The sequence below is a fragment of the Panthera tigris genome, chromosome D3, assembly GCF_018350195.1.
Source record: "Panthera tigris isolate Pti1 chromosome D3, P.tigris_Pti1_mat1.1, whole genome shotgun sequence".
NCBI classification, from domain to species: domain Eukaryota; kingdom Metazoa; phylum Chordata; class Mammalia; order Carnivora; family Felidae; genus Panthera; species Panthera tigris.
Window position 1 is genome coordinate 10,298,089 of NC_056671.1, and position 25,172 is coordinate 10,323,260.

The following is a 25,172-nucleotide window of genomic DNA, read 5'->3' on the forward strand; positions in this document are numbered from 1 at the left end:
TTGGGTGAACCTGTGTTTTCGTCTCCCCTGGGCGGGTCGATACTTAGGTGTGGAATTGCTGGATCCCACAGTAGCTCTGTGTTTCGCCGTGGGGTGCTGTTTTTACAAGCCGTGAGTTGTGTTTGTAAAGATCTCCCTGGCCGCTGTGTGGAGCGTGGACTGAAGAAAGCCAAGGGTATGGGAGCAGGGGGGCTGTGGAAGAGGCCACCACAGTAAGCCGGGCGGAGATAGCGGTGGTTTGGATCAGCGCAGCGGTGAGCCAGGCGGAGAGCAGTGGACAGATTCTGGATCCATTGTGAAGATCAAACCAACGTGATTTTCGGATGGGTCGGGTGTTAAAAGTATTTTTTTTTTTAAAAGCCAGGATTGACTTCAGGGTTTTGGACCTCAAAGCTGGCCAAGGCCAAGGTGACTGGCAAATGAGTCAGATGACACCCTCCGGTGGAAAGACCCTGGACTGGAATCAAGAACTCTGACCCTCCCCCTGCTGGACACGTGGCCTTGAGTTAGTGAAGAAGGAGGATGTGGGTTTTAGGAAGAAGGCTCTTGGCTCCGATCCATTTCTGCCTCTAGGGAGCTGTGACTTCCGGAAGGAACTTTCCCTCTTGGGGCCTGGGTTTCTCCATCTGGGAAGTGGAGAAGCTGGGTGATGTGCCGGTCTTCTCTGCATCTCCCGGAGTGCTTGGCGTAGAGTAGGGACTTCAGAAAGAGCGGCTGGATAACTGGGTGATGTCCGGGTTAATGTTTTCCAGGAGCACCGAACTTCCGCCATGACCGACACCGTGTTCAGCAACAGCTCCAGCCGTTGGATGTGTCCCAGTGACCGACCCCTTCAATCAGAGTAAGTCCCTGCGTCTTCCTGGGAGTGGCTTCTGTGAGGTCAGTGGGGTCCTGATAGTCCTACACCTGAAGGAAGAGAGGAAAAGCAAGGAAAGGAACAGAATTTCCTTCCCTGGGGTGAGGGGGGAAAAAACACCCGGTGGGGGTATTGTCATGGAAACCTCTTCACCGATTTTACTGCTTCGCAAGGTTGGAAGAACAAGATGAAATTTTGGGGCGCCTGGGTGGCTCAGTCAGTTAAGCGTCCGACTTCAGCTCAGGTCATGATCTCATGGTTTGTGAGTTCAAACCCCGCATCAGGCTCTGTGCTGACAGCTTAGAGCCTGGAGCCTGCTTTGGATTCTGTGTCTCCCGCTCTCTGCCTTGTCTCTGCTTGTACTCTCTCTCTCTCTCTCAAAAATAAATAAACGTTAAAAAAAAAACAAGGTGAAATTTGGAACTCCATACCACATATTAGAGGTGGCACGGTGGAGTGGTTAGAGCACTGACCCAACAGTTAAAATCAGACTTGGTTCTGCTTCTAGATCTGAGCTCGTTTACTGTGCGATCATAGGCAAATCTCTTCCCCTCTCTGGGCCTCAGTTTCCTCATCAGTCAAATGAGGAAGTTGGACTAGATCACAGGTTGCAAACGGGCAGGCAACCAGCTGACTGTGACTTGCAACCGTGTTTTTTTGTTTGTTTGTTTGTTTTTACTATCTGGTTTTGGCCTGATTATTTAAAAATTGGGAAATTTTACATAAAAGTAATGTCATATTCTGTATGCAGTAATTATTATACCTGAATAAGGGATGTATTAGATCTGTGCCAAACTGGCTCATGAGAGCTGATAAATTTTGGGGCGTTTTGCAAGCCTGTTATTAAACACAGTCATTAAAAATTAAGTTTATAATGTTACCATTAAATTATGTTAAACACAAAGGATATAAATACTCAAAATTAATCACTTAATTATTTTACTATATTTTGTTATTCTCTGTGTTATGTTACATATGTTTTATTTTGAGAGAGAGAGAGAGAGAGAGAGAGAGAATCCCAAGCAGGCTCCACACTGTCAGTGTAGAGATCATGACCTGAGCCCAAGTCAGATGCTTAACTGAATGAGCCACCCAGGCACCCCCATTAAACCCGTGTATCTAATGCTATGCTTCTGCATATTTCTTCCCAATTTTGCATTCAGCGGGGCTTTTTCTCCACTGTTAAATTGTCTGTGGAGGGTTCACCAGCACACCACTGCCTGTAGAGCCTGACAACCTACGTCTGTTGTTTATCATTCCTGTAGGCTTTCGCTCACAATGGCTTCTTTGAATGCTTGGTAGTTTTTTACTGTGAGTTCAATCTGTGAGAATCCTGGGGATCGACTTCGGGGATATTTCTCTTCGGAAGGATTAACATTCTTGCTTCTGCCAGGATTCAGGGGAGTCACTCCCCCAGGATGGCGTTAGCTCCCTCGGAGGGTCCTGGCTCAACGTCCTCCCGGGTCTCAGATTGAGCTTCTCCGCCTGTTAGGGGCGTAAGGTCAGACTCTGGAACACAGTGCTGGTATTCGCATCGGCTTACTGCTCACAGCTCGCTGTCCTAGATTCAGTTTGCTTTGTCTTCTTTCTCTTTTTTTTCAAAAAAATGCCTTCTAGAGTATGAATATGTACCTTCAACAGTACACATTTGAAGTCCAGTTTGACCATTGGAAGAACGTGAAGGTATCACAGTAGTCAAGATAATGAACAAATCCCTACTTCCCCAGTGTTTCCTTGTGCCTCTTCCTCCACCCACCCCAACCCCCACGTCTCCAGGTAATTGCTAACCTTTCTGTAATTATAACATTAGTTTATGTTTTCTACAATTTCACGCAAGTGGAATCATACAGTGTGAACTCTTTTTTGGGAGATGTCTCTCTTCTTTTTCATGATCCATTCGTCTTGTTCCAAAACACCCATATTGTTGTGCGGGTCAATAGCTTGTTCCTTTTTATTACTGAATTCTATCTCATTGTGTGGCGATACCACAATTTGTTTATCCGTTTGTCTCCTGATGGACTCTGGGCTGTTTCCAGTCTGGGGCTGGGACACATAAAGCCTCGTAGAGAGGTGCTTTCCTCTCGCTTGGGTCATCACCTAGGAGCAGGCTCCCGCACTCGCGTGATAGGTATGTGCTGAACTTCTTACAAAGCTGCCAGACTGTTTTCCAAGTTGGCTGCACCATTTTACATTTCCACCAGAAGGCGTATGAGAATTCTAGCTTCTGTGCCTTCTCCTCACGGCCCTTGACGTGGCCAGTCTTTCCAACGTTAATCATTCTAGTGTGCGCACAGCGGCATTTCCTCGTGCTTTTCACTTGCGTTTCCCTACCGACTAACGATGCCGAACCCCCTCTTACGTAACGCTTGCCTTTCACATAACCTCTTTGTTGAAGTGTCTGTTCAAATCTTTTTTCCATTTTAAAATCAGGGCATTCACCTTCTTACTAAATTTTGCAAGCTTTTTTTTCCATATGCTATAGATAAGAGTCCTGTTTTTGGATACACATTGTCGCAAGAATTTTCTCTTGGCTCTGACTTGCCTTTTCTTTTTCATAACAGAAGCATTTAAGTTTTCATTTTGACCAAGTCTGTTGTGTTTATTTGCGTGGCAAGGGGAAGTGGTGTTGGAGAATTCCCCTAACTTTATAGCAATCCCAGAACTGCATTAAAAAAAAGGGGGGGGGTCTGCTCTAATTTATCTAGGACCTAATTATGCATTGATGAAGGGTCTTTCTGAGTATTTAGTCCACGCCTATTCTCTGAAGCAAAAGCCCCCGTCTGCTTACTTCTGTCCAAAACCTCCAGTTCTGTGAGTTTTACAGTTTTGAAGACACTATGGAACTTTTCCAAAGGAAACGTCTATTCTGCCAAGCCCTTCCATGGTGTTCTCTTGGAGCCAAAGTTACTTTGCAGAGAACATTCCATCGGCCAAAAAATTGTGTTTCTGTAAGATAAACAGTTGCCGGAGGGTGGATGAGGGTAAAATATTTATTTTATTTAGGAAATGCCAGTTAATTAAAATACCATCCATCAGAGTTTACTTTTAGTCAATATGAAGCCAAACAATTTGCCCTACAATTAAATTAAAATTATTCCAACAGTCTGGATGCAGTTTTCTTAAAGTGCTCCTGGGCTCTTCTGTGAAACATCTTGGCATCCTGCATGCATCCGGCTGCCTTGATTGCTTCTACGTTTCCTTCAGATATTAAAATTATTTTTCAAATAAATACTAATGGGTGAATTATAGACATCACACTTGCTACTTAGTTTGCTGCAGCTAATGCAGATGTTTCTAAGGTCTTTCTCTGGGAAATTAAGAAATCCAGTCTTGCTTCACTTCTGGCTAGCCAGAGACACTTACTATTTTTGTGATTTTCAAACGCTTTTGTGATTTTCAAATGCCTCCCTCTCTCAGCCTCCTTGAATCTAATGACAACGTTTGAGGCACAATTGTGATTGTGGTTGAAAGATGGGAACACATCTGCTTCTTGCTTGGGTACGTTCAGCTCTCTACACGTGGGGAGAAATGCTGGTGTCCAAAAGTTCTATTTCTCTGTAGTTTTCAAGTCTGCAAGGCAGAGAGTACCAGAGATCAGAGGTGGAAACTGAGGCACCAAGGGAGGCTATGACATGCCTACAATTGCTCACCTAGTAAATAGAGATGCTGGTCTTCTTTCTAGAGTGGAAGAACTGACTTTCCCCAGCTGGAACATTGCAAACGAATGACCCACGGAGGGTTCAGGGCTCACTGCCCTACCTCAGTGCGCTCTCTGTCCCCCAGGATGACGTTGGCCATGCTATCATTAGGCGATTTCTCTTTAGTACCAAAATCCATTATTCAATTACATAAATGGTCGGCTCAGTTAATAAGCTGAACTGATTAGTCATTTTAATCAAAGCGAAGGATTTTACAACCCTTCTTTGCAGCAGCCTTTTTCAGATGTGCTGAAATAAGGTAATAATGACTGGAAGTGTTTTTGGAAAATGTTTTGGAAACCAAAACCAAACAGAAGTAGGTCATTGCAATTTAAACTCTGTGGTTGTTGTTGAGGCTCCTGGATGGTTCGGTCAGTTAAGCATCTGACTCTTGGTAACAGCTCAGGGCCTGATCTCACGGTCGTGAGTTCGAGCCCCACATCAGGCTAGCTCAGAGCCTGCTTGGGATTCTCTCTGCCACTCTCCCGCTCACACACACACTCTTTCTCTCTCGAAATAAAGTAATAAACATTTAAAAAGACACTTTATCTAAAAAAGTCAACTCTGTAGTGGTTGCATCCAGGGTTGGTATTTTATGAGATTTGTTTCCTTAACTTTATTCATTTTTTCTCTCTCTCCTTTCTTTGCCTTCCCTCAGTGATAAAGAACAGTGAGTATTTTGATACTTTAATTTTTCCACACTCTGAATTTTATCTCTTCTCTGTTCAAATTAGCTGACCCCCAAAGAGAGCTGGTTAAAAAAGGAACTAGCAAGTTTTACACGTCTTAAAAAAAAAATCCAAGTTTCTGGAGAAAAAAATTAGGAAATTACAAAAAACCGTCTTGGTAAAAGGATAGAAAGCATTCCTTCGGAGAGCCCTCACTGTCATTCTTCTTAGTGATCTGCGGGATTCCAGCCAGCTTACTGACCCCTCTGTGCCCGTTTCTGCAGCCTTTGCCTGGGAACATCGTTCTCAGATAAAGACAATGGTCACTCACTTAACTGCTATCACTAATAAAAGGTGATGAGGAACAGAACAGAGCCTTTGGGAAGTTACGTGCCACACATGTGGTCTCTGTCACCTCATGGGAGGTCAGTCTGGGTTCCCAGTGAGGCGCCTTTGACGCGGAGGTCGTATCCCTGCTTACGTCTGTGTTTTAAATTGGACTCATTTCCTCAATATGCATGACAGATTGAACACCGAGTCCAATAAATGAACAGTCAGGCCGCAAAGCAGCCTGGGCTTCCGTTGTGTGTGCACGTTGAGAAGCTCTGGAAGGCTGTTGCTACCCTCCCGGAGATGGGGACGCAATTACAGAACCAGGAGCAGAGCATCAGGTCTGGCACCAGAAAACCCAGGTCTGAGTCCTGGTCTGGTGCTCAGTTTCAGGGTGGCCTTGAGTGATGCCCTTCGCTTCCTTGAATCCTGGCTCCCTCCTTTGTAAAATAGGAATGATCACCCTGCCCTTCCTTCCTCTTCGTGTGGTGGTAGGATCAAATGAGATGTACAGGAAAGCTTTGTAAACTGTAAGGCACCAAGCAAAATTAGAGGCATGTGTGAATTACAACCTTGCCTTACCTTTGTGTGTGTATATATACACTGTGTTTATGTGCGGGGTGTGTATATTGTACAGCTTTTTTGGACCTAAATGACCATATCATCATACCCAGAATCCTTAGAAGTTTTCTTAACACTGATAAACACTTAACTAGATGACCTGGGGAAATTCTTTCCTGCTTTCCTGACCCTGACCCCCCCCCCCATCTGTCAAATGGGGACTTTGAACAAGCTGATCACTGAAGACCATTTGAATGTCCTACAGTCTGATGTTGGCTGATAAGACTCTGGCCACACAAAATCTGTTTTTGATGAATATCACGAGTATATTATTCAGACATGTAGGGAGAGATGCTGAGACGTTGTCAGAGCGTAAATATGAACATCACAAGAGAGGTTCATGACTCCAGAGGGTACTCCTCTGAGTGCTGCAAGTCGAAAGGTAGGGTATGTGCTCATTCTGTCTCCCTCCTTCCTTCACCCCTTCCCTCCTCCCTTCCTCCCCTTCTCCCTTGCTCCCTTCTTCTCTTCCTTCCTTAACAAATCCTCACCAAGTTCCCACCACATGTCAAACACTGTGCTTAGTACTAGGGATACAGGCATAGCCAAAGTATGAGTATGGATCCAGGGGGGTCTACAAACAAATAAATAGCCAGTCAGCAACAAATATCCAAGCGTGCAAGGAACTGTCATAGCAGAATCACAGTGAGCCTTGGGAATGCAAGGAGAGGCACATAACCCAGACTTGGTGATCCTGATAGGGGAGTTCCTGGAAGAGGTGATGTGGAAACTGAGACCAGGTGACAGAGGAGCAAGATGGAGAAGAGACAGAGGAGTTCCAGGTAGAGGAACAGCGTGTGCAAAGTCCAAATGTGAGAGGCGGCATGGAAATTTAGAAGAACTGAGTAGAACTCAGTCTGGCTTAAAAGATTAGCGGGAACTTGAGATTCCCTTAGCAGTCTAAAAGGGGTAGGAGGAACCCGAGCATCCTTTCTGTACCCCCTTCAGTCTAGTAGGGGTGAATTTCATCCAGAAGCGCCTTTAGGCCGGCAGGGCCTATGTAAAACATTCCATGGCATTCCATGGTGTAGCCGCCCCTCCTTCCCCATCCTTTCCTCCAGGATTCATTAAAACCTCATTCACTGAGCTGTAAAGAGACTTCCTGCCGACACCTGCCTGTGTTGGCATCCTGGGGGACACGGGGGTGGAGAAGAAGTAAGAAAGGAAAGAAAAAGGATTAATTTTCTGCACACCGCTGCTATTTAATGTTTCGGAGCCTTCGTGCCCCGACAGCACTTGCCTCGTCCTACTCCTTTTGGGAATTATAATTTATTAATAGAGACATCTGGTGGGTATTTATTATGTGACTATTGTGTGCATGAAATGAAGAATCAAGGTGGGAGGCCAAAAGGAGGTGGGCGTCTGGATTTTGCAGTATTTCAGGGAGCGACATGTGTGAAGGGCTTCTACCAGCAGTCAGGACGGATCTCCTCTGTGTTGGGGGCCCTGGGTGTTGGCTGTGGCGGGAGGGCTCCTTCTGTCCCTGTCCAGACACCCCTGAGCAGGTAGGCTCAGGTAGCAGCCGAAGCACGATCCGGATGCCGGTTTCTTGAGTCTCTGCCTCATGCGTGTTTCTCAGCAATTTCCTCCCCTCTCCTGCGTGTCAGGCATCTGGACAAATTGCAGGCCAGCCACGGTGATCTTTAAACTTTTTGTCAACAGCGAAACGCTTTGAATGAATTTAATTCAGAAGCTGGATATGTAAGACAGATCAGAGGAGAGCTGGATAAAGACCTTTAGTGGCTACAAGCCTTCAACCTCTTATAGGGAAGTTGATGCCGCTGGTCATTTCCAAAAATACCAAACTGTAAAATAAACGTAGACGCCCTAACGGGCTTCACCTATCTGTGTGGTCGCCACAGTGGACACTGTATCAGTTTGCTTTTGCTGTGTGACGAGCCAGCTTAAAACTCAGTGGCATGGAACGACAGTCGCTTACTCTCAGGGGTCTGGGCTTGCCTGGGCTTGCTTATGCATCAGCGGGGCTGGCTGATCTAGGATGACCATGGCTGCAGCGGCTCAGCTCTGCTCCACATGCGTCTCATCCTCCAGCCCCCTGTCCTGGGCTTGTTGTCACGGTCACCGCAGGGGCGCGAGAGAGTGAGCACAAACACGCAAGACTTTTGCAGCCTCAGCCTCGGGAGTGGCACAACATCGCTCCCCCGCCTTTCATTGGCCAGGGCAAGTCAAAAGTCTGGGAAGGATGCACGTGTAGAGAAATAGACTGACTCTTGGGTGAGAGCGATTTCAAATTCACGCGGCAAAGAGCATGGATACTTGGAAGGGTGAAGTATGGAGGTCATCAGTGCAGTAAACCAAATTTCATGCTTTTGTTAAATACTACGTACTTTCCATTTTTTTTCTCCTTGTTTTCTATACTGGTATCCGTCTTCTGCTAGTGCTGAGAACCCAGCTGAGTGAGGACGGTGGGGGGCCTGGTTGCCTACCTATCCTGTCCTTCTATCCCCCACCCCCCTGCAGCCCTTGAGATCCCTCCAGGGAACTGCTGAGCCCAGTTTGGTGGCGGGGCGAGGGAATAGGAGGCAGGCATCCTTTGATGTTTGTCTTAAGTGTGTGGATAAGAGTGGAGACAGGCTAGGTAATTCGCCCTTACCTGTCTCAGCCGGCAAGCCAGGGGTCTCTCTACATGCAGCCTCCGAGGGCCCCAGCAGGAAACAGAAATGAAACCATTCCCATTTAACAGATCCAGAAACTGATACTTAGAGCGGAGCAGAGCCCGCTGCTTACACGCGGCAGACCCGGGATTACAATCTTGAACTCCGCCAGGTCAGGGAGGGCTCACGTTGCCATGCAGTAGGCCCTCCGGGTGTTTTCTGGCTTGGATGCAATGCTGTGAGTAACTTGTTCAAAGAAACAGTACTTTGGCCTTTGATGAGTTCCCAACACTGGACCCTGGTCTTAAGGCTGCAGAGCTGGGATCCTGTGCTCAGAGGGCCTTGGCAAAGGAGCCACTGTCCTGTCATAGGAGCATTCCCGAGGGTTCCGTGCTGACAGCGCTCCCCAGCATATCACGGGGAGGCTCAGACAGGCCCAGTCTCTCTCTTGAGAGCAGAGGCTCTGGTCTGAAACACTATCTCGCTTCTCTCTGTTTGCTTTTGGAATTAAAACACGAAAATCCACAGGAGGCTTGCGAGTCCCCACTGAGACCAGTCGGTGACATTTTCAAACACTGGATGAGCTGTTTGTCAACTGCGTGTTTTGGAGCCGAGAATGGGGGAGGGGTTGGAGAGGTGCTGGCAACCCCTGGCACGCCTTCTGCCTGTCTGCAGATGGAGGCAATTATGTCAGGCGGGCCCTCTCAGGGACCCCCGTCCCTGCTTATGTTTCTGGAGCCACACGTGTTCAGCAGCACCCATTTCCTGCACACACGGACCCCGGTGAGTTGTGTGATGGGGTGAGAGGCATTGGTTTTGTGTCTGGCCCGTGACTGACCCTGCCCACGACCAGATGGTGAGCTCCAGGAACACGTCCTTGAAGGGGTCTCCACTGGGAACATGGCCCAGCATCTCACCCGTGCTCTGTTTTTGGTCACTAGGCTGCTTTGTAAAGGCAGGACATAAATGGAGAGGGATCAGGAGAGGTAGAAGGAAGAAAAGTGGGGGCAAAGGAGGGAAGAATAGGGCCAGTTGGGACGTCCATTTCTAGGGAAAGCCAGAGGGACCTGGGGGAGGGGTGGCTGAATTGGGTTATGACACAGGCTCTTTTGGGAAGGGTGGGTGATCTTCATTATGCTGGAGTCCAGTGCATCCTTTAAAAATAATTGAAGAAACGTCAGGCTCAGGGATATTAGCCCACTGTAAGGAAGATCTTTCCAATACAACATCACAGGCTCCCTGAGAAAGTGAGGTCTCCGTTGTGGGGAGCATTCAAGCAAGGCTGGAAAGACCCCTGCTAGGGAGGCCGTGGCAGACAGACAATGTTCTGGTGTTCATGCCTTTGTGTAATCAAGGTCCCCTCAAGGTGAGGGCGCCTGAGGGTGGGTGGGACCTTGGACCTGTTTCTAACGTATAGGATACAGCAAAGGGACGGGACGTCACTCTCGTGATTACATTATGTTGTATAAGACTCTGTCTCAGCTGACAGGAGCCAGGTCCCCCTGGCGTACTTGATGAAGCAAGCAGCTCCCAGGATGAAGTTGGAGAAGCCCACTTGGTTAGGAATTGCGGATTGCCCCCAGGACCCCAGGGGTAGCCTCTTGCCAACTGCTAACAAAAAGCCAGGCCCTCAGTTACGCAGCTGCAAGGAAACGAATCCTTCCAGCAACCCAAGTTTGCCTGGAAGCTGATTTTTTTTCCCCCTCCCCGGTCAAGCGTCCAGATGAGAACACAGCGCAGCCAACACCTGACTGCGTCCTCATGAGATGCCAAGCAGAGGAGCCGGCTTAGCCGGGCCTGGATGGACACAGACACTGTGAGATCACAAATGTGTGCTGTTTTAAGCCCCTAAATCGGTAATAACTCGTGATGCAGCAATAGAGAATGTAGAAAGTGTATACAGACCCTGTAGATGGGGCTTTTTCCGCTCTGTCTCTACCCTCCAGCCGAGTTTTTCCAGTACGCTGCAGGACAAATCGCCTCAACCTGAGTGGCTGCAAACAACGAAACCATTCATCCCATCTCCCGGTTTCTGTTGGTGGGAATTTGAGGGTGGTGGGTGCTTCCCCCACAGGGTGACTCGTGCAGTTGGTGTCCTCCCAGGGCTTGCTGGGGGCTGGAGGACCGCGGAGCAGTCAAGATGGCACTGGCTGGGGCTGGGGGCCTCCCTTCCCCTGCACATGGGGCTTTTCCACAGGGATGTTAGCGTGTCCTCATGACGTGGCGTCTGGCTTCCCCCAGGGCAAACGATCCAAGACCACAAGGCAGAGGCTGCGATGGCTTTTACGACCCAGCCTTGGAAGTCGCGCACCGCCACTCCCACTGTATTTCTTGGTCACACGGGACTGGCCGGGAGTCAGCATGAATACCAGGAGGCAGGGGTCCTAGGGGACCACCCTGCAGGCTGGCTGCCACGTTGATCTTCACCTCCTCCGGCACTCTGCCCGCTCTCTCAACTCCAAGCTTTTGCAAAGACCGTTTACTCCCTTCGCCAGGCCCGGTCTCTTTCTCTGCTGTCCCCTCCCGGATTTCAGCTTACCCTTGCGGTCTCCACAGGGGCCCTAGTGCTGCTCTGGGGCCTGAAGCTTACATAATTTGGGGGGCCCTCTTTACCTTTTACAAAATTTTCAGCTCACAGGACCATTGCTAATGCCCCTCCTGGGGTCTGGGAAGGTACCTGTGCGAACAAACAGTCCCAGATGTAAGCTTTGCTTGTATCACAGCAGATCTTTGTCTGGGTCTTAACATGGCTGTCACTTCCCCAGGGAGCTGTCCTTGGCCCTTTAGACTAACCAAGTTCCACTGCTTAGGTCACCCTTAGGATTAGACGTTTAACATCCCTTTGGGCCACAAGGGACTGTGTCTTAATTCAATAACTTTCTGTGCTCACTCTCACACACTATTCTAAATACGATTGACACAGTAGTGACCCAGACCCAGACAAGGCCCCCGCCCTCCTGAAACCAACATTCTGGTGCAGGGGTAGGGGGGGTTGCGTGTAGAGAGATGCAGTAAACAGGTAACAAAATTATTTTAGAAAGGTAGTTTGAATTAGTGATAGGCGCCATGAAGAAAATAAATCTGGGCAATGGGGGATCAAGGAAGGCCTCTCTGAGCAGCTGGTATTTGAGCTGAGGCCTGAATAATGAGTGTTCCTGGCGGGAGACACGGCAAGTGCAAAGGCCCTGAGGCAAAAACAAGGTTTCGGAGTTTGGGACTGAGCAGGGAGGCCAGTGCAGCTGACTATGGGGATAAGGGAGAGCTGGAGGCCACGAGGATGGAGACACAGGTTAAGGACAGACCGGGTAGGATTTTGCACGTGGGCCAAAAGAGCACGTCCTATTTTATTTAGGTAAAGTTCACACGATAATATAACATGAACCATTTTAAAGTGTACAGGTCATTGGCACTTATATTCCCGATGGTGTTCGCCCACTGCCTGTATGTAGTCATGGGTGTTATTCTAAACCAGTGCAAAGCCATTGGAGGGGTTTGAGCAGAGTGGGCCAAGTGCGTCGATAGGGTGTTCATCCCCAGAGGCCCCTGCTGCAAGGCAAGGTACGTTTCCATCAGCATTTCCCCAGGCCACCCACCTCCCTTCCCTTTCTCAGCGTCAGGCTTGCCCAAGACATCTGCTTCTCTTCGCTTCCAGACTCTTCCTTCTCCGCTCTCCAGACCAAACCAGCTAAGGGTGGGAGAATGGAAGAGAAGCCGGGGGAGGGAGGGAGATGGGGCTTTTAACTTCCAACTTTGAGCGTCAAAAGGCAATTTCATGCCTGCTGATGTGATTAGAGCAGTGGAAATAATAGAAGCAGACAGCTAATGGGGTGCTGGGGCCGGAGGATTCCTACTCTACTGATTTTTTTCCCTGGCAGGGACAAGGATTTCCAGCAGTATTTAACCTTGCTTTCCACTCAGGGGGGGCACCTCAGCGCCGTGGGGTGTGGACCATCTTATTAGCAGAGATAATGACAACAGCACTAGCTCTCCACCTGGCCCCCTTTGACCCTCTGCACCGTCACCAAGGCTGTGGGGCTGGCCTTCCATTCCCTCTGTGTCGTGGAGGTTAAGTGTGCAGCCTGCCCAGCTCTGGATTCCACCTCTGCCACCTCCCAGCCGTGTGACTTTGGGCCGGTGGTCTCACTGCTCCGTATTGGGGTCTCCTCAGCAGTAAGCAGACAATAACAGCCCCTGCCCTGTAGGGACGGCGTGAGGAGGCAGCGGGATCATGTGGGCACCCGGGAGGTGCTGTGTCAGTGCTGACTGAAAGAAAGAAAGAAAGAAAGAAAGAAAGAAAGAAAGAAAGAAAGAAAGAAAAGGAGGGAAGGAAGGAAGGAAGGAAGAGAGAGAGAAAGAAAGAAAGAAAAGAAAGAGAAGGAGGGAAGGAAGGAAGGAAGGAAGGAAGGAAGGGAGGAAGGAAGGAAGGGAGGAAGGAAGGAAGGAAGAGAGAGAGAAAGAAAGAAAGAAAAGAAAGAGAAGGAGGGAAGGAAGGAAGGAAGGAAGGAAGGAAGGAAGGAAGGAAGGAAAGGAAGAAAGAAAGGCCAAAAAAAAGCACAAGATGGAATGCAAAACGCTACGGGAGCTTCTGAGGCTGGAAATCTGGATGTTTTGGTGAAATTACGAGCTTTTTGTAAACCCTGTTGGCAATTCTTTCCAACTTATAAAGGAAATAATCTGCTGCACAAACAGAACATATGTGCAGGCAGGAGCTGGGTCAGCCTCGGACCCCCTCCTCCCAGAATGGGTTCCCCTCTGGCTGTGGAGTCTACTGTTCTGGGTTCTTCTCCCGAGAACACACCCTTACTCTCTGGGTTCTCCTGAACTTCCTACAAATGCTGCTCACAGAATATGCCTACCATGTGCTAAGCACTCGGTAGACAGAAACTCATGAGAACCCTATGAGGGAGGAACGTGTCCCGTTGTACAGATGGGCAAACTGAGGCTCATCTCCTAGCTGGAGAGTTTCCCAGCAGGAATTTGAACTGAAGACACCAGGGACCGGAGCCTAACTACAGTCTGCTTCCCGCTGCACAGCCTCACGCCTTCCCATGTTACCTTTCAGGCTCCAGGCAGGCTGGCCCGTCCATCCCAGCGGTCCGCCCGACAGACAGAGGAAGCAGGAAGAGCTGACAGATGAGGAGAAGGAAATCATCAACAGAGTGATCGCTCGAGCCGAGAAAATGGAAGAGATGGAGCAGGCGCGAATTGGGTGAGGCCTGACGCCTGCCGTCTGTCCGGAGAGCCCCGGGGCCCGAGGGCCGGCAGGCTGTGCCGCCCAGGGGTGTGCTGGGGTGGCGGGGCTTCCCTGAGGGTTTGCCGTCCGTGACCTGCCAGACCGCTGACCCTGCAGAACGGGTATCCTTGTGGCATTAGGTGGGAGAGCTCAGGGAGGAGGAGAGAGAATGGGCTGGGGGCTCGCTAGGGAGGGGACTTGGAGGCTAGGGGTGCCATACAGAGGGGGAGCCCTGGTAGGACAGTAGGAGATTGTCACTGGAGCCTGGGGGCCAGTGACTGTGAGCGCAGGGCGTCTTGGCCAAGTTCAGTTGCGTAGAAATATGCTCTGGAGTCACCATCGACCAGAATATACAGCCGAGGGAGAGCTAAGGAGAAGAGTGTCTGTCTAGGGACGGTATGCCAAATAGCGCATTTGAAATGAACTTAGAAAAGAGAATTGCAGAAATGGAGCTTGAAAGAGGGAGACAGCACGAGAGGGAGGCAGCAGAGGTTAACCTGACGGGTCTGGACTTGAAGAACCCCAGGGTTTTGTCCCAGTTCCCTGCTTGCCCGCTGTGGGTCCCGGGCATGATGCCTCACCTCTCTGAGCCTCCGTTTGCTCACTTGTCGAGTGGGGGGCAACGACAGTACTTATCCCACAGGACTGTTGCAAGCAGCAGATGAGATGATGCATGTAAGCTCCTTGGCCCAGACCCTGGTGACACTCAGTGTTTCATAAATGGTAAGAAGGGAAAAGTGGAGTTTGGAGAGCAGATAGTTTTAAAATGTATAGGGGAGAGAAGCAAGGGCTAGAAGGAGGCTGTGTAACAGGTGCGTCAGAGAGTGACAAAATCAGTGAGCAAGGCCAGTGCTAGAGAGTGAGGGAGCAGTGTGTGGGTGGTCTTGCGAAGGGAGGAGTGGAGAAAGCAGGGGTGACCGTGGGGTCGGGGAGGTAGGAGGCAGGCAGGGACCTAGGACAGTATGTGTGTATGGGGGCGGGGCTCTTGGTACAGGTGGAAAACCGGCTGTCGGGATGCCGGGCCGCTGGAGGGTCCTCCAGGACCAGGGTCTCAAATGGACTTGCTCCTTCCCAGCCCCCTTCCCAGTCCCCCTTCTGCCAGCGGCGGCCCTTGCCAATTGCTTACAACGGACGCAGGCACCGAGGTGCCGTTTATGTCCCTACCCACACACTCAGCTAAGGGTTAAAGAGGTTCTCGGATGGAGACTGGAAGTTGGCGCCTTTGGTTTGAGTTTCTGCAGACGATTTTACTCAGGGTGGATGGGGAGCACTGCTGACAAATGACAGGCGCCTGCCACGTACTTCCTGGGTCCGCCTCATGGGTCGCCCTCCTTCTGCGTACCCCGGAGGCTGCCGAAGGGAGAGATCTCAAGGGGCCTGCTTATAGGATCGAATTCTTAATTTTGCTTTCTATTATTTTTTTTAAGTTTATTTATTTTGAGAGAGAGTGGGGGGGGGGGAGGGGCAGAGAGAGAGGGAGAAAGAAAATCCCAAGCAGGTTCTGCACTGTCAGTGCAGAGCCCGATGCGGGGCTTGAACCCACGGAACCGTGAGATCATGACCTGAGCCAAAACCGGGAGTCGGATGCTTAATCGACTGAGCCAGCCAGGCTCCCCTTAATTTTGCTTTATAAAAGACCTATCGAGGGTGGGAAGTGGTCCAGGCGGGAGATCTGTGAGTGTGTGTGTATGTGTGTGTGTGTGCACACACGCGTGCCTATGTGTGTGTTCACTTCCCCCAACAATGGGCCTCAGCCTTTTGGAAGTGAGGGATATGGGTTTTAACAGTAGACACTTACCAGCAAAACTCCTCTCAGCCATTTTCTGGCATAGTGCTTATTACCAGGTAACATATTTTATATGTTATATATTTATTTTGACTCTTGTACATCTCTCCCCTGTTAGGTTGTGAGAATCCTATAGGTAGAGATTTTTGCCTGTTTTGTCCACTAGTGAATTCTCAGAGCCTAGCTCATAGTAGGTGTGCAGTAAAATATTTGCTGAGTAAGTGAGTGAACGTGGCAGACCATATTGCCCCAAATTTCTGTAGATATCCCCTGTGGCCAAGATGTTGGAGAATTTAGAATCTTGTAGCTGAGGGTCCAAATTCCCAGGGAAGACACTCTGACTGGCTGGCTTATGTCAGGGGCTCTCATCCAATCAGCTGTGGCCAGGGGTGCCAGCCATGTATCAGGTGGGCTGCCTCTGAGGGTGACGTTAAGGAGGTCTCTGTGGCCCGAGCAGATTGCAGCATGAACATTCTGGAACATTCTAGAACAGGATAGATGGGTCCCCTGCTTCGTCCTCCATGTCCTGTCATATTGCCTCAACTAACTTGGTGACGTGGTAGAATAGCACCGTGGTTAACAACTGGGGACCCAGAGTCAGAGATACCTGGGTTCAAATTCCAGCTCTACCACTTACCCTCTGTGTGACCTTAGGTACACCACGTTAGCCTCTCTGTGCCTCAGTTTCCTCCTCTGTAAAATGGGGACAACATCAGCGCATAATTCTTGGTGAGTGTTTAGTTAGGAGGCACAGGATTATCGTAGTGCCTGGGACAGAGCACACGCTCCATAAATGGTGGCAGTCGTTTAGAGATAAATTTGCTTAGGAAGCTCAGTTTTTGACCCCGGCCAGGGCTTCCGTTCTAGAATTATGCCCTGAGACGCCTGTTTGGCAAGCCCTGGAATTCCAGCAGCCCTGGCTTCCCCTAAAGGAGATTTGAGAGGCTTCCAGGGAGGCCGGGGCCAAGCTCTTGATGACAGAGTGTCCCTTTGCTGAGATGTGCTTTCTGCCAGAGTGGGGGAGGACAGTCCTACAGGATTCTGGCTGTGACTGTATCCCTGCCCTGTTCTAGCCAGTTCTTGCTGGTAGCATTGCCAGAGGCAAACCCGTCACTATTTGTGTCTTACAATCTCAAACCTGCCCTCATTCCTGTTCTATCCATGCTTCCCTGGAGGGGATCAGAGCAGAGTCAGAAGAAAGCAAGATGATACATCAGACATGAAACGAAGCAAGTCTGAAAACAGGGTGCCAACGGGGGTCCCATTTCAGGACCCGAGGTTCTCTGTTAATGAGGCTTTGGGGCCTCAGTTCTCCCACCCATCTAATGAGGCGGGTCAGTCTGATTCTCGGGATCCTTCCTGCTCAGACTCTATAGCATTTGGCCGTGTCTGATGGAGGACCCCAGACCATGCTGTTGGCTGCCCCTCTCAGAGCAAATGAGCTCCTTCTAACTGTTAAAATTGCAGATGTATGTGAGACCCCTTCTGGGTTCACACCAGCTCTATGGTGTGGAGTCTTTTAGGAAGTGGTTTGAAATCATCATACTGGGCACCATTTATTGAGCACTTACTATGTGCCAAGCATTGAATCTAAAACTTCCTGGAGATTAACTCCTTAACTGCTTCTCTCAACCCTGTCAAGTAGGTGCTATTATTTAACCCCCTTTTGCAGGTGAGGAAACGGGCTTAGAGAAGCGATTTGCCCAAGGTCGCTTGCCCAAGGTCACATGGAGCCAAGATGTACGTCTCTGTCTGGCTAGCTTTCAGAATTCTGCTTTTAGCTCTCGGCTGACTTGGGTGTCTTTCCTGAAGGCCTGGCCCCAAATTCTTAGACTCCAAAGAACACGGAGATTTTTAAAGCCCAGATTTGGAGGGGACCTTGTGGAGCTAGAAGCTGGAACCCATTCTGTGCTGGTCTAGCGGTTCCCTTCCAGTTTTTCTTCACCTGTTTGTATCTCCAAAGCTACCAACATTGGTCTGCGCACTCCTGTGGCTCTGAGAGATACAGAGAAGAATCTTCCTCAGGCCTCCCAGGAGGCGCTGCCTCCCTAGGCCAATTTGGCCGGAGCTGACCACCCCAGGGAGCCCCAGGCAAGCAGCAGACAGGACCCGCTTCTCTCCCTGGAGAGTGGGGGGAGGAGTGCCTAAACCTTGGCTCACCGCTCGGCCCACAGCCCAGCTCTGCTTCCTTCAGCATCCCTGGAGGAAGAGATGGCGACCAGAAAGGAAATTCATCAAACAGCCTCATTTTGCCCCCACATTCCTTATTGAAGCACTAAGTGGGATGTCAGAGGTTATTTGATGTGCCCGGACTACTATTGGCAGGAAAGGAAATTAATTCCAGGGAGACTGCTTGAGTCATCTGTTACTGCTGCGTAACAGCCACCCACAACTTAGTGACTGAAAGAAACCACAGTCATTGTGTTTCGCGATCCTGTGGGTTGAGAATTCAGGCAGGGCTCTGCTGGGTGGGTTTTCGACTCCGTGGGGCACAGGCTGGGGTCACTCCCTCAGCTGCATTCAGCTGGTGGCGGGGCTGCACTGAGAGCTGCAATCCCAAGTCCGTGCTCCAGTGTTCTCTCTGTGGCTTGCTCTCTCCATGGGATCTCTCCTTTTTCGATAGTCTGGCCTGAGCTGCTCTAGGTGGCAGCCAGATCCCAAGGGAGCAAAGATGGACGTTCGCCAGGATTTTTGCCAGCTAGGTCTGGAACTGGTAGGGCATCACCCCTCCATGTTCTACCGGAGAGGGGAAATAGGTCCCTTCTCCTTATGGAAGAATGACTTGGGCCACCAGGGAAGGAAGGCATTGATGGCGGCCATCTTTGGAGGCTTCACCTTCTGCAAAAAGGGGAGTTTAACGTAAGGATTCGGAGAGATCTCAAGGGATCCGAGGGCAGGAACACAGCCTGGCCTCAGGAAAGTTTTGCTTCTCATCTGACATATTAGAAAACATACCGATACTGTACCTCCTGGATTTTTATAGCTCTTTTTAGCCCTAATTCCAGATTCCCAAGGAAGGAACCCTGACTGGCCCAGCTCACCCTGAGCATCCACCTCTCCTCCAGCCAGCTGTGGCCAGGGGTCGCCGGGCTACAGATGCGGCTGCTGAGTGTGAAAAGAACCTTCGTGCATTGGACAGACACCCATAGGGTGTCCCCCAAAGTGTTGCATGTATTAACTCTGGAGTTAAACCTTTGCCTAGGAAACCCTGTCGGCGGCTTTCATTTTGTTTTTACCCTGTGGTTAGATAGATCCCTCCACATCCTCATTACATTTCTTTCTGTCCAGAGCCTCTCAAAGGCATTGGCTCACATATCCTGCCTGCCAAGGGATGGGCAGCCGGGTGGCTTCCATTTGAGGTCAATTTCCCTAAACAGATGGGCCCACAAAAGTAATTAGGATTTGTCATTAACCTTGGTGCCCAGACGCTGCCATGGAAGAGGAAGGCAGAGAGACACAGGGAGACCTGTTGTTGACAGAATCTGTTGGGTTCTGTCACCTCCCCATCTCGGTTCCATCATCCCTCATATTTTTGGCACAGAATTTTTCCAAAATGTGGACAGAGGGAGAAGTGAGTAATAATGCCTATAATTTGCGACATTGAATTGGGTAGACATCTTTCCTGTGATTTGTAAGGGGGTCATACTCTCCCCTTTCCAAAGGAGGACCACTTACAACCACCTTCTTCTTCTTCTTCTTCTTCTTCTTCTTCTTCTTCTTCTTTCTTCTTTCTTCTTTCTTCTTTCTTCTTTCTTCTTTCTTCTTTCTTCTTTTTTTTTCTTTTTTGACCTGGAGTCCTAAATGTTCTGTGGATAGGATTCAGGGGTTTGGAGGCATTTATGCATGTGTCTGTATTTTTGAGAAGGAATATTGATAGATTTCATCATACTCTGGAGGAGGGCAGGGAGACTCTGAACCCTCCTATGTTAAGAACCACTGAGTAGTACCTTAGTTTCCCCAGGTATTGGACCAGTGGTTTCTTTCTTTCTTTCTTTTTTAAATTTTATTTGTGGATCAATGGTTTCTAATGCCCGATCGCGTTAATACTTTATAGAACATGTTTGTGCAAGATGAACATAGAAGTCTTCTTAATTCCCTAAGTAGCCCAGTGTCTGGCATAAAAGAGAGAACAAATAAATACTCTTTAGATGAATAGTGTATGATGAATGAAGCCTAACCCGTAAGCCTCTCATGGAATCACTTTGACCTCACTGCCTCCTGGACCTCATCTGTAACATGGGGAGTTGGCCCATGTCGTCTCCCAAGTCTTTCCAGGCTGGAGTTTTTCAACCTTCGTACTGAGTATACTTGGAGACACATCATTCTTTGTGGTGTGCACTGTCCCGTGCATTGTAGGATCTTTTTTTTTTATGCAGCATTCCTGGCCTCCCCTGCTAGATGCCTGTAGTGATGCCTCACCCAGCTATGACAGCCCCAGATATCTCCAGCCATTGCCACATGCTCCCTGCTGAATGAACCACAGCACTCGCCCTTTCTGTCCGGTGGTTCACAAAAGGGAGAAGAGACAAACTTGAAAATTTTCCTGCAACCATGCTCAGCGTCTAGAGAAATAAAACGGTAGCTTGATCTTCTTACAAAGCACCACATGCCAGCTCTGTGCTCGAAGCTTTATACGGATTCCTTTCTGTAACTTTCACGACAACCCTATGCGTTCGGCCACATTATTCTCATTCCCATTTTATAGATCAGGAAACGAGGCACAGAGAGGTGAAGCACCTTGCCCAGGGTCACATGGTTAATAAAGGCTGGAACTGGGATTACATACTGAGGCAGACTGGCTCCAGGACTAGAGTCTTACTCTGTTCTTCTATAGAAAAGCAAATATTTATTGCCAAGCACTGTGTGAGGGACTGTCCGATATGTTATATTTCCTTTCATTTTCTTAATGTCCTCGTTGAGAGACAGACTGTTGTCCCTGCCATACCGCTGAGGAAAGAAGCTCAGTGAGGTTAAGATACTTGCCCAGAGGCACACAGCCTTTGCGTGGCCAAACCAGACTTGGAACTTGAATCTGTCTTTCCACTTTATCCTGTGGCCTTTTGGGGTGCAGGGAGGGAAGGCAGCTGACAAATGAGTTGAGGGATTTAGGGAAGTCCAGAATTTACAGGGGATCTCAGATCCTCACTCCGGGTAACCGGTTCCAGCTCACACACTTGTTCCTTCAATGGGACAGTTCATGTCTCTCCACCGCAGTGACCCTTGTCCCCTCCTCCAGACCAGGCCGAGGAAGGGGTTAGAAAGAGCTCTAACCGTAAGCACTGAAGGGAAACTAAAGCAGGCCAGTATCTGGGCAGCTAGGCCTAGCCCCCAGCGCCATTTTTCCTCTTACAGGCTCTGTGTGCCTCAGTTGCCCATCTGTAAAATGGGGGTGAATCCTAGAGCTGCTCTGACGGGTTGAAGATGGCCCAAGGAAAACAATGCATATAGAGTACCTAGCACAGCTCCTGGTAACCATGACAATTATTGGGTTTCTAATGACCCAGCACCTTACCCGGCATTGATTACCTTAGCTCGGCTGAACCCTCCAGCTGTCTTTTTCTCTTGGCTCCCTCGTCTCCAACTCTGAGCCGAGGTGACCCCCCTCCCCGAAGAGCTGAGGCCCAGGCAGGAATCCCGTTCACCAATCCATCAAGGAGAGAAATTAGGATCCACGGCTCCCCAGGTGTCGCCAGTAATAAACAACAGTGAGAATTAATGAGTCTGAGATACTCGCACCCCGCATGCCAGCCGAATGGCTTCGTGATAGGGCAGCTCAGTCATTTAAGGACAGGTTTCTGCGAGACCTTGGCAGTGGAGTCTCAGGCCAGTCGTCGTCAGAGCAGCCATGTCCCCGTTCACAGCAAATGATCTGATCTTGATTTAAGAAAACGCCAAGTTTAATAAACTTAATGGTAATATCCACCGCCCCCCCACCCCCAGCTGGGAAATTAGGGTGAGGGAAAAACAGCATGACTCTGGAATTGACAAAACAGAGACAGGGAGACAACATGACATCCACCCTCCCCTTTTGCTGTGTTTTTATGAATCGTGTGTAATCCAACCTACCGCTGCTCTAAAGGCAGCCCGCCCCGACCCAGCCCCGGCTTTACGCCATCTCCCTCCCCGATTGAGGAATCGCCCGCAAAGCCATCACGCCTCCCAGGCAGGGTGCCTCAGCCCCACAGCATGCCACATTAAGCCTACTTCCCGGTGTAATTGCACACCCATTAGCCTTCTCCTCAACATTCATCCGTAGCCGCTGCAGCAATACGCATTTGAAAGCTCAGAAGTAGTCGCCTGAATGCTTCCGAAGCCAGTTTGGACTTTTTGAGGGAGGCTGAGCTTTACAAACAGGCGGTGTTGGTCAGTCCTTGACTTGGTTTCTGTCCTTGTCTGCAGAAGGCAGCCAGATGGGGCTGGGCTCTCGGCGAGGGTGGTGGAGGGATAGCCGTACGTGTGAAGATGTGTTCTGCCCGGAGGTACGATCACACGTGTGTGTGCGAGCGTGTGTGTGCGTGTGTGCTCACAGGGGCACGTGGCCATGTGCCTCTCCGGGTGTGCCTGTGGGCGTATGTGTTCACCTGTGGGTACGTGTGCTCTCCGTGTCAGTTTCTAGTCACTGCAGCTCCTTCTAAAGCTTTCAAAAGACAGGTTCTGTGGGCAGATGATAGCATCCTCATTACACAGAAGAAGTGTGAGACCGGGGAGCCATAGGAGCCACAAATTTCTAGAAGAAATAATTAACAGCAACCATTACTCAGTAGTTACCGTGTTCTGGGGAATTTTACAAACACTCTCACTGCATCTTTGCAACAGTCCTAGGAGGTAAGGATTTTGTTTTCCCGAATTTACAGACGAAAAACAGAGGCTCAGAAGGGTTAAGTAACTTTCTTGGGGTCACAGAGCTAGGAAGTGCAGGGCCAAATGTAGACCCAGGCAAACTCACCCCCAAACTGGCACCCCAATCCTTATGTCCCTGCCTATTTCTAAATTCTGCAAGTGTGTGCATGTGTACCTGCATGTAGGGAACCTGCATTTTCCTGGAGTTGAGCGTGAGCGCCAGGAGAAGGTGATTGGGATCCTGCAGAGTCCCAGGCTTGGCTTGTCTGACATCCACAGCCAGGCAGGGAGATATTGCCCCAACCTTGCTGTGGAGAGGAGGGCTGAAGTCTGATTCTGATGTGAATCAGGCGGAAATATGACCCGGGTGGCAGTTATCTGGTGGACCCCATGTAATCACGTGGGTCCTTATAAGAGGGAGGCAGGAGGGTCAGAGTCACAGCAAGGTTGGAAATTGCCACACCGCTGGCTTTGAAGATGGAGGAAAGGGTCATGAGTCAAGGACTGTAGGCAGTTTCTGGAAACTGGGAAAGGCAAGGAAACAGGTTTGTCCCTGGAACCTCCAGAAAGAACACAGCCTTCCCAGCACCTTAACTTCAGCCAGTGAAACCTGCGTCAGACATCTGGTCTCCAGGACTGTGAAGGTAATATATATATATATATGTTGTTTTAAGCCATTAAGTTGGCAGTGATTTGTTATGGCAGCAATAGGAAACTAACACAGAGCAGATCCTCAAAGTCTGGTCTCAGGCAATGGGAATTCTAGGTCCTCTTGAGAGCGTACTCTTAGCCATACTGAGTTAGACCCACAGGGGACAATCTAGTAGTTTCAAGAGACCTGGTCCAGCCCCATGGGTAGACAAAGACTGGGGACCCACCTGCCTCGTTCTGCCTGGACCCACTACAGCTCTGAAGTCCTCACTGCCGTGATCCCCTTATGGGCTCCGTTCTTACATTCACGTGTTGTCTCAAAAGAGGGGAGGTTGAGTCTCCTCTACCTAAAACCTGGTAATGGTATCCTATCAAGATCTGGCACGGAGCAGCCCCTGCCCACCCTTCCAGCCTCATCTTCCACCATCCAGCCCACTGGCCATACTGAACATCTCTCAAGTACTTTGCACATGCTGTTCCCTCTTCTTCCTAGTACTTTTCCTCAGCCCTCTTTACTGGTCCAGTTCCTCCTTATCCTCATGTCTCAGCTCTACGGTCACTTCCTCCGAGGCCCCTTCCTCACTGTTCACGTCCCTCTCTTACACGTTCTCCTAGCTGCCCATAACTGCCCTTCAGAGAACTTTACTATAGAATGATTATGATGATTTCGATAATGCCCGAGTCTCTCGCTATAATGTCAGGTCCGTGCAAACAGGGACTCACCTGTCTCGCTCCCAGGTGGGTCCTCACATAGCAGGTGCTCCGTAAATAATTGAATGAATGAGTAGCCCATCTGCATCCATTCGGATAGCAAGGGCAGACCAAGCTGGGAACCCCTTCCCGCCAGCCCCAGGGATTGTCCGCTGATGCCTAGAGGAAGAGATGCACCCTTTCTGGTACCTCTGGGAGCATCCTGGGAAATGGGACGTGCCCACTCGGCTTCGCTGAGTAACCAACAGCTCCCCTTAAGTGTCCAGGCTGGTGATGGATGTGTTTCCTGGATGCAAGGCGTGAGTTGTAGTCATAAAATTAATCGGGCATGTAAAGACATAACTAGAGAGTGACAGCCATGTACGGTGTCCAGCTAATTGGGCACTTAATGTGGAGACATTAGACAGGCAAACACCAGGCTACTGACACAGAGCGGTCCTTCTCTTAGTCCTTGAGGGATCTTCTATTTCAAAACACCAGGGAAATCTGGATGTTTCAGCCTCAGGATCTGAGACTCCCTGAACGCTGCCCACGGGAGGAAACTTGAGGTGCACCTCATCTAACCCCTCACGTTAACGTCTGGGGGAAAGGGCACCCAGAGAATAGAGGGTTTTCAAGGTCATTGACTGGAGAAAAGGTAGGATTCAAACCCATGGCTTTTGACCCTGCCTTATCTGTTCCCTATCTTCACAAATGCACTTTTTCTTCTAATATAAAGGCAACACGTGGGGCGCCTAGATGGCTCAGTCGGTTAAGCATCCCACTCTTGATTTTGGCTCAAGTCGTGATCTCACGGTTTGTGGGGTTGAGCCCTGCATCAGGTTCTGCACTGACAGCAAGTAACCCGCTTGGGATTCTCCCTCTCTCTCTGTCCCTCCCCCACTCTCTCCTTCACTCTCTCTCTCTCTCTCGAAATAAATAAATAAACATTTTGGAAGAAAAGGCAACACATGTTCACTTTGGAAAATTAAAGAAGCAGAGGGAGTCCAGACAATTGAGTGCTTGAGGAGGGTGGGTGGTAGAGACATTAAAGAAGGAAATAAAGCTTTCTTATAATCCCACCACCCCGTGATTATCACTGTGACTCTTTGGGTGTTTCCTTTCTCATTTTTTTTTTTCTTTTTTGCCCAGTGCACACCATGAAGGGATTCAGATGAGCATGT

General features: G+C 49.5%; 1 protein-coding gene across 1 annotated transcript in view; it reads left to right on the top strand.

Moving 5' to 3' along the window:
- Nucleotides 1-25,172, top strand: part of RPH3A (rabphilin 3A) — a 280,825-nt gene that overhangs the window by 212,566 nt on the left and 43,087 nt on the right. The window contains exons 4-5 of the mRNA XM_042962164.1: nt 753-841; nt 13,851-13,997. Of these exons, the coding sequence (XP_042818098.1) occupies nt 771-841; nt 13,851-13,997 (218 nt within the window). The 5' untranslated portion in view covers nt 753-770. The remainder of the gene's footprint in view (nt 1-752; nt 842-13,850; nt 13,998-25,172) is intronic.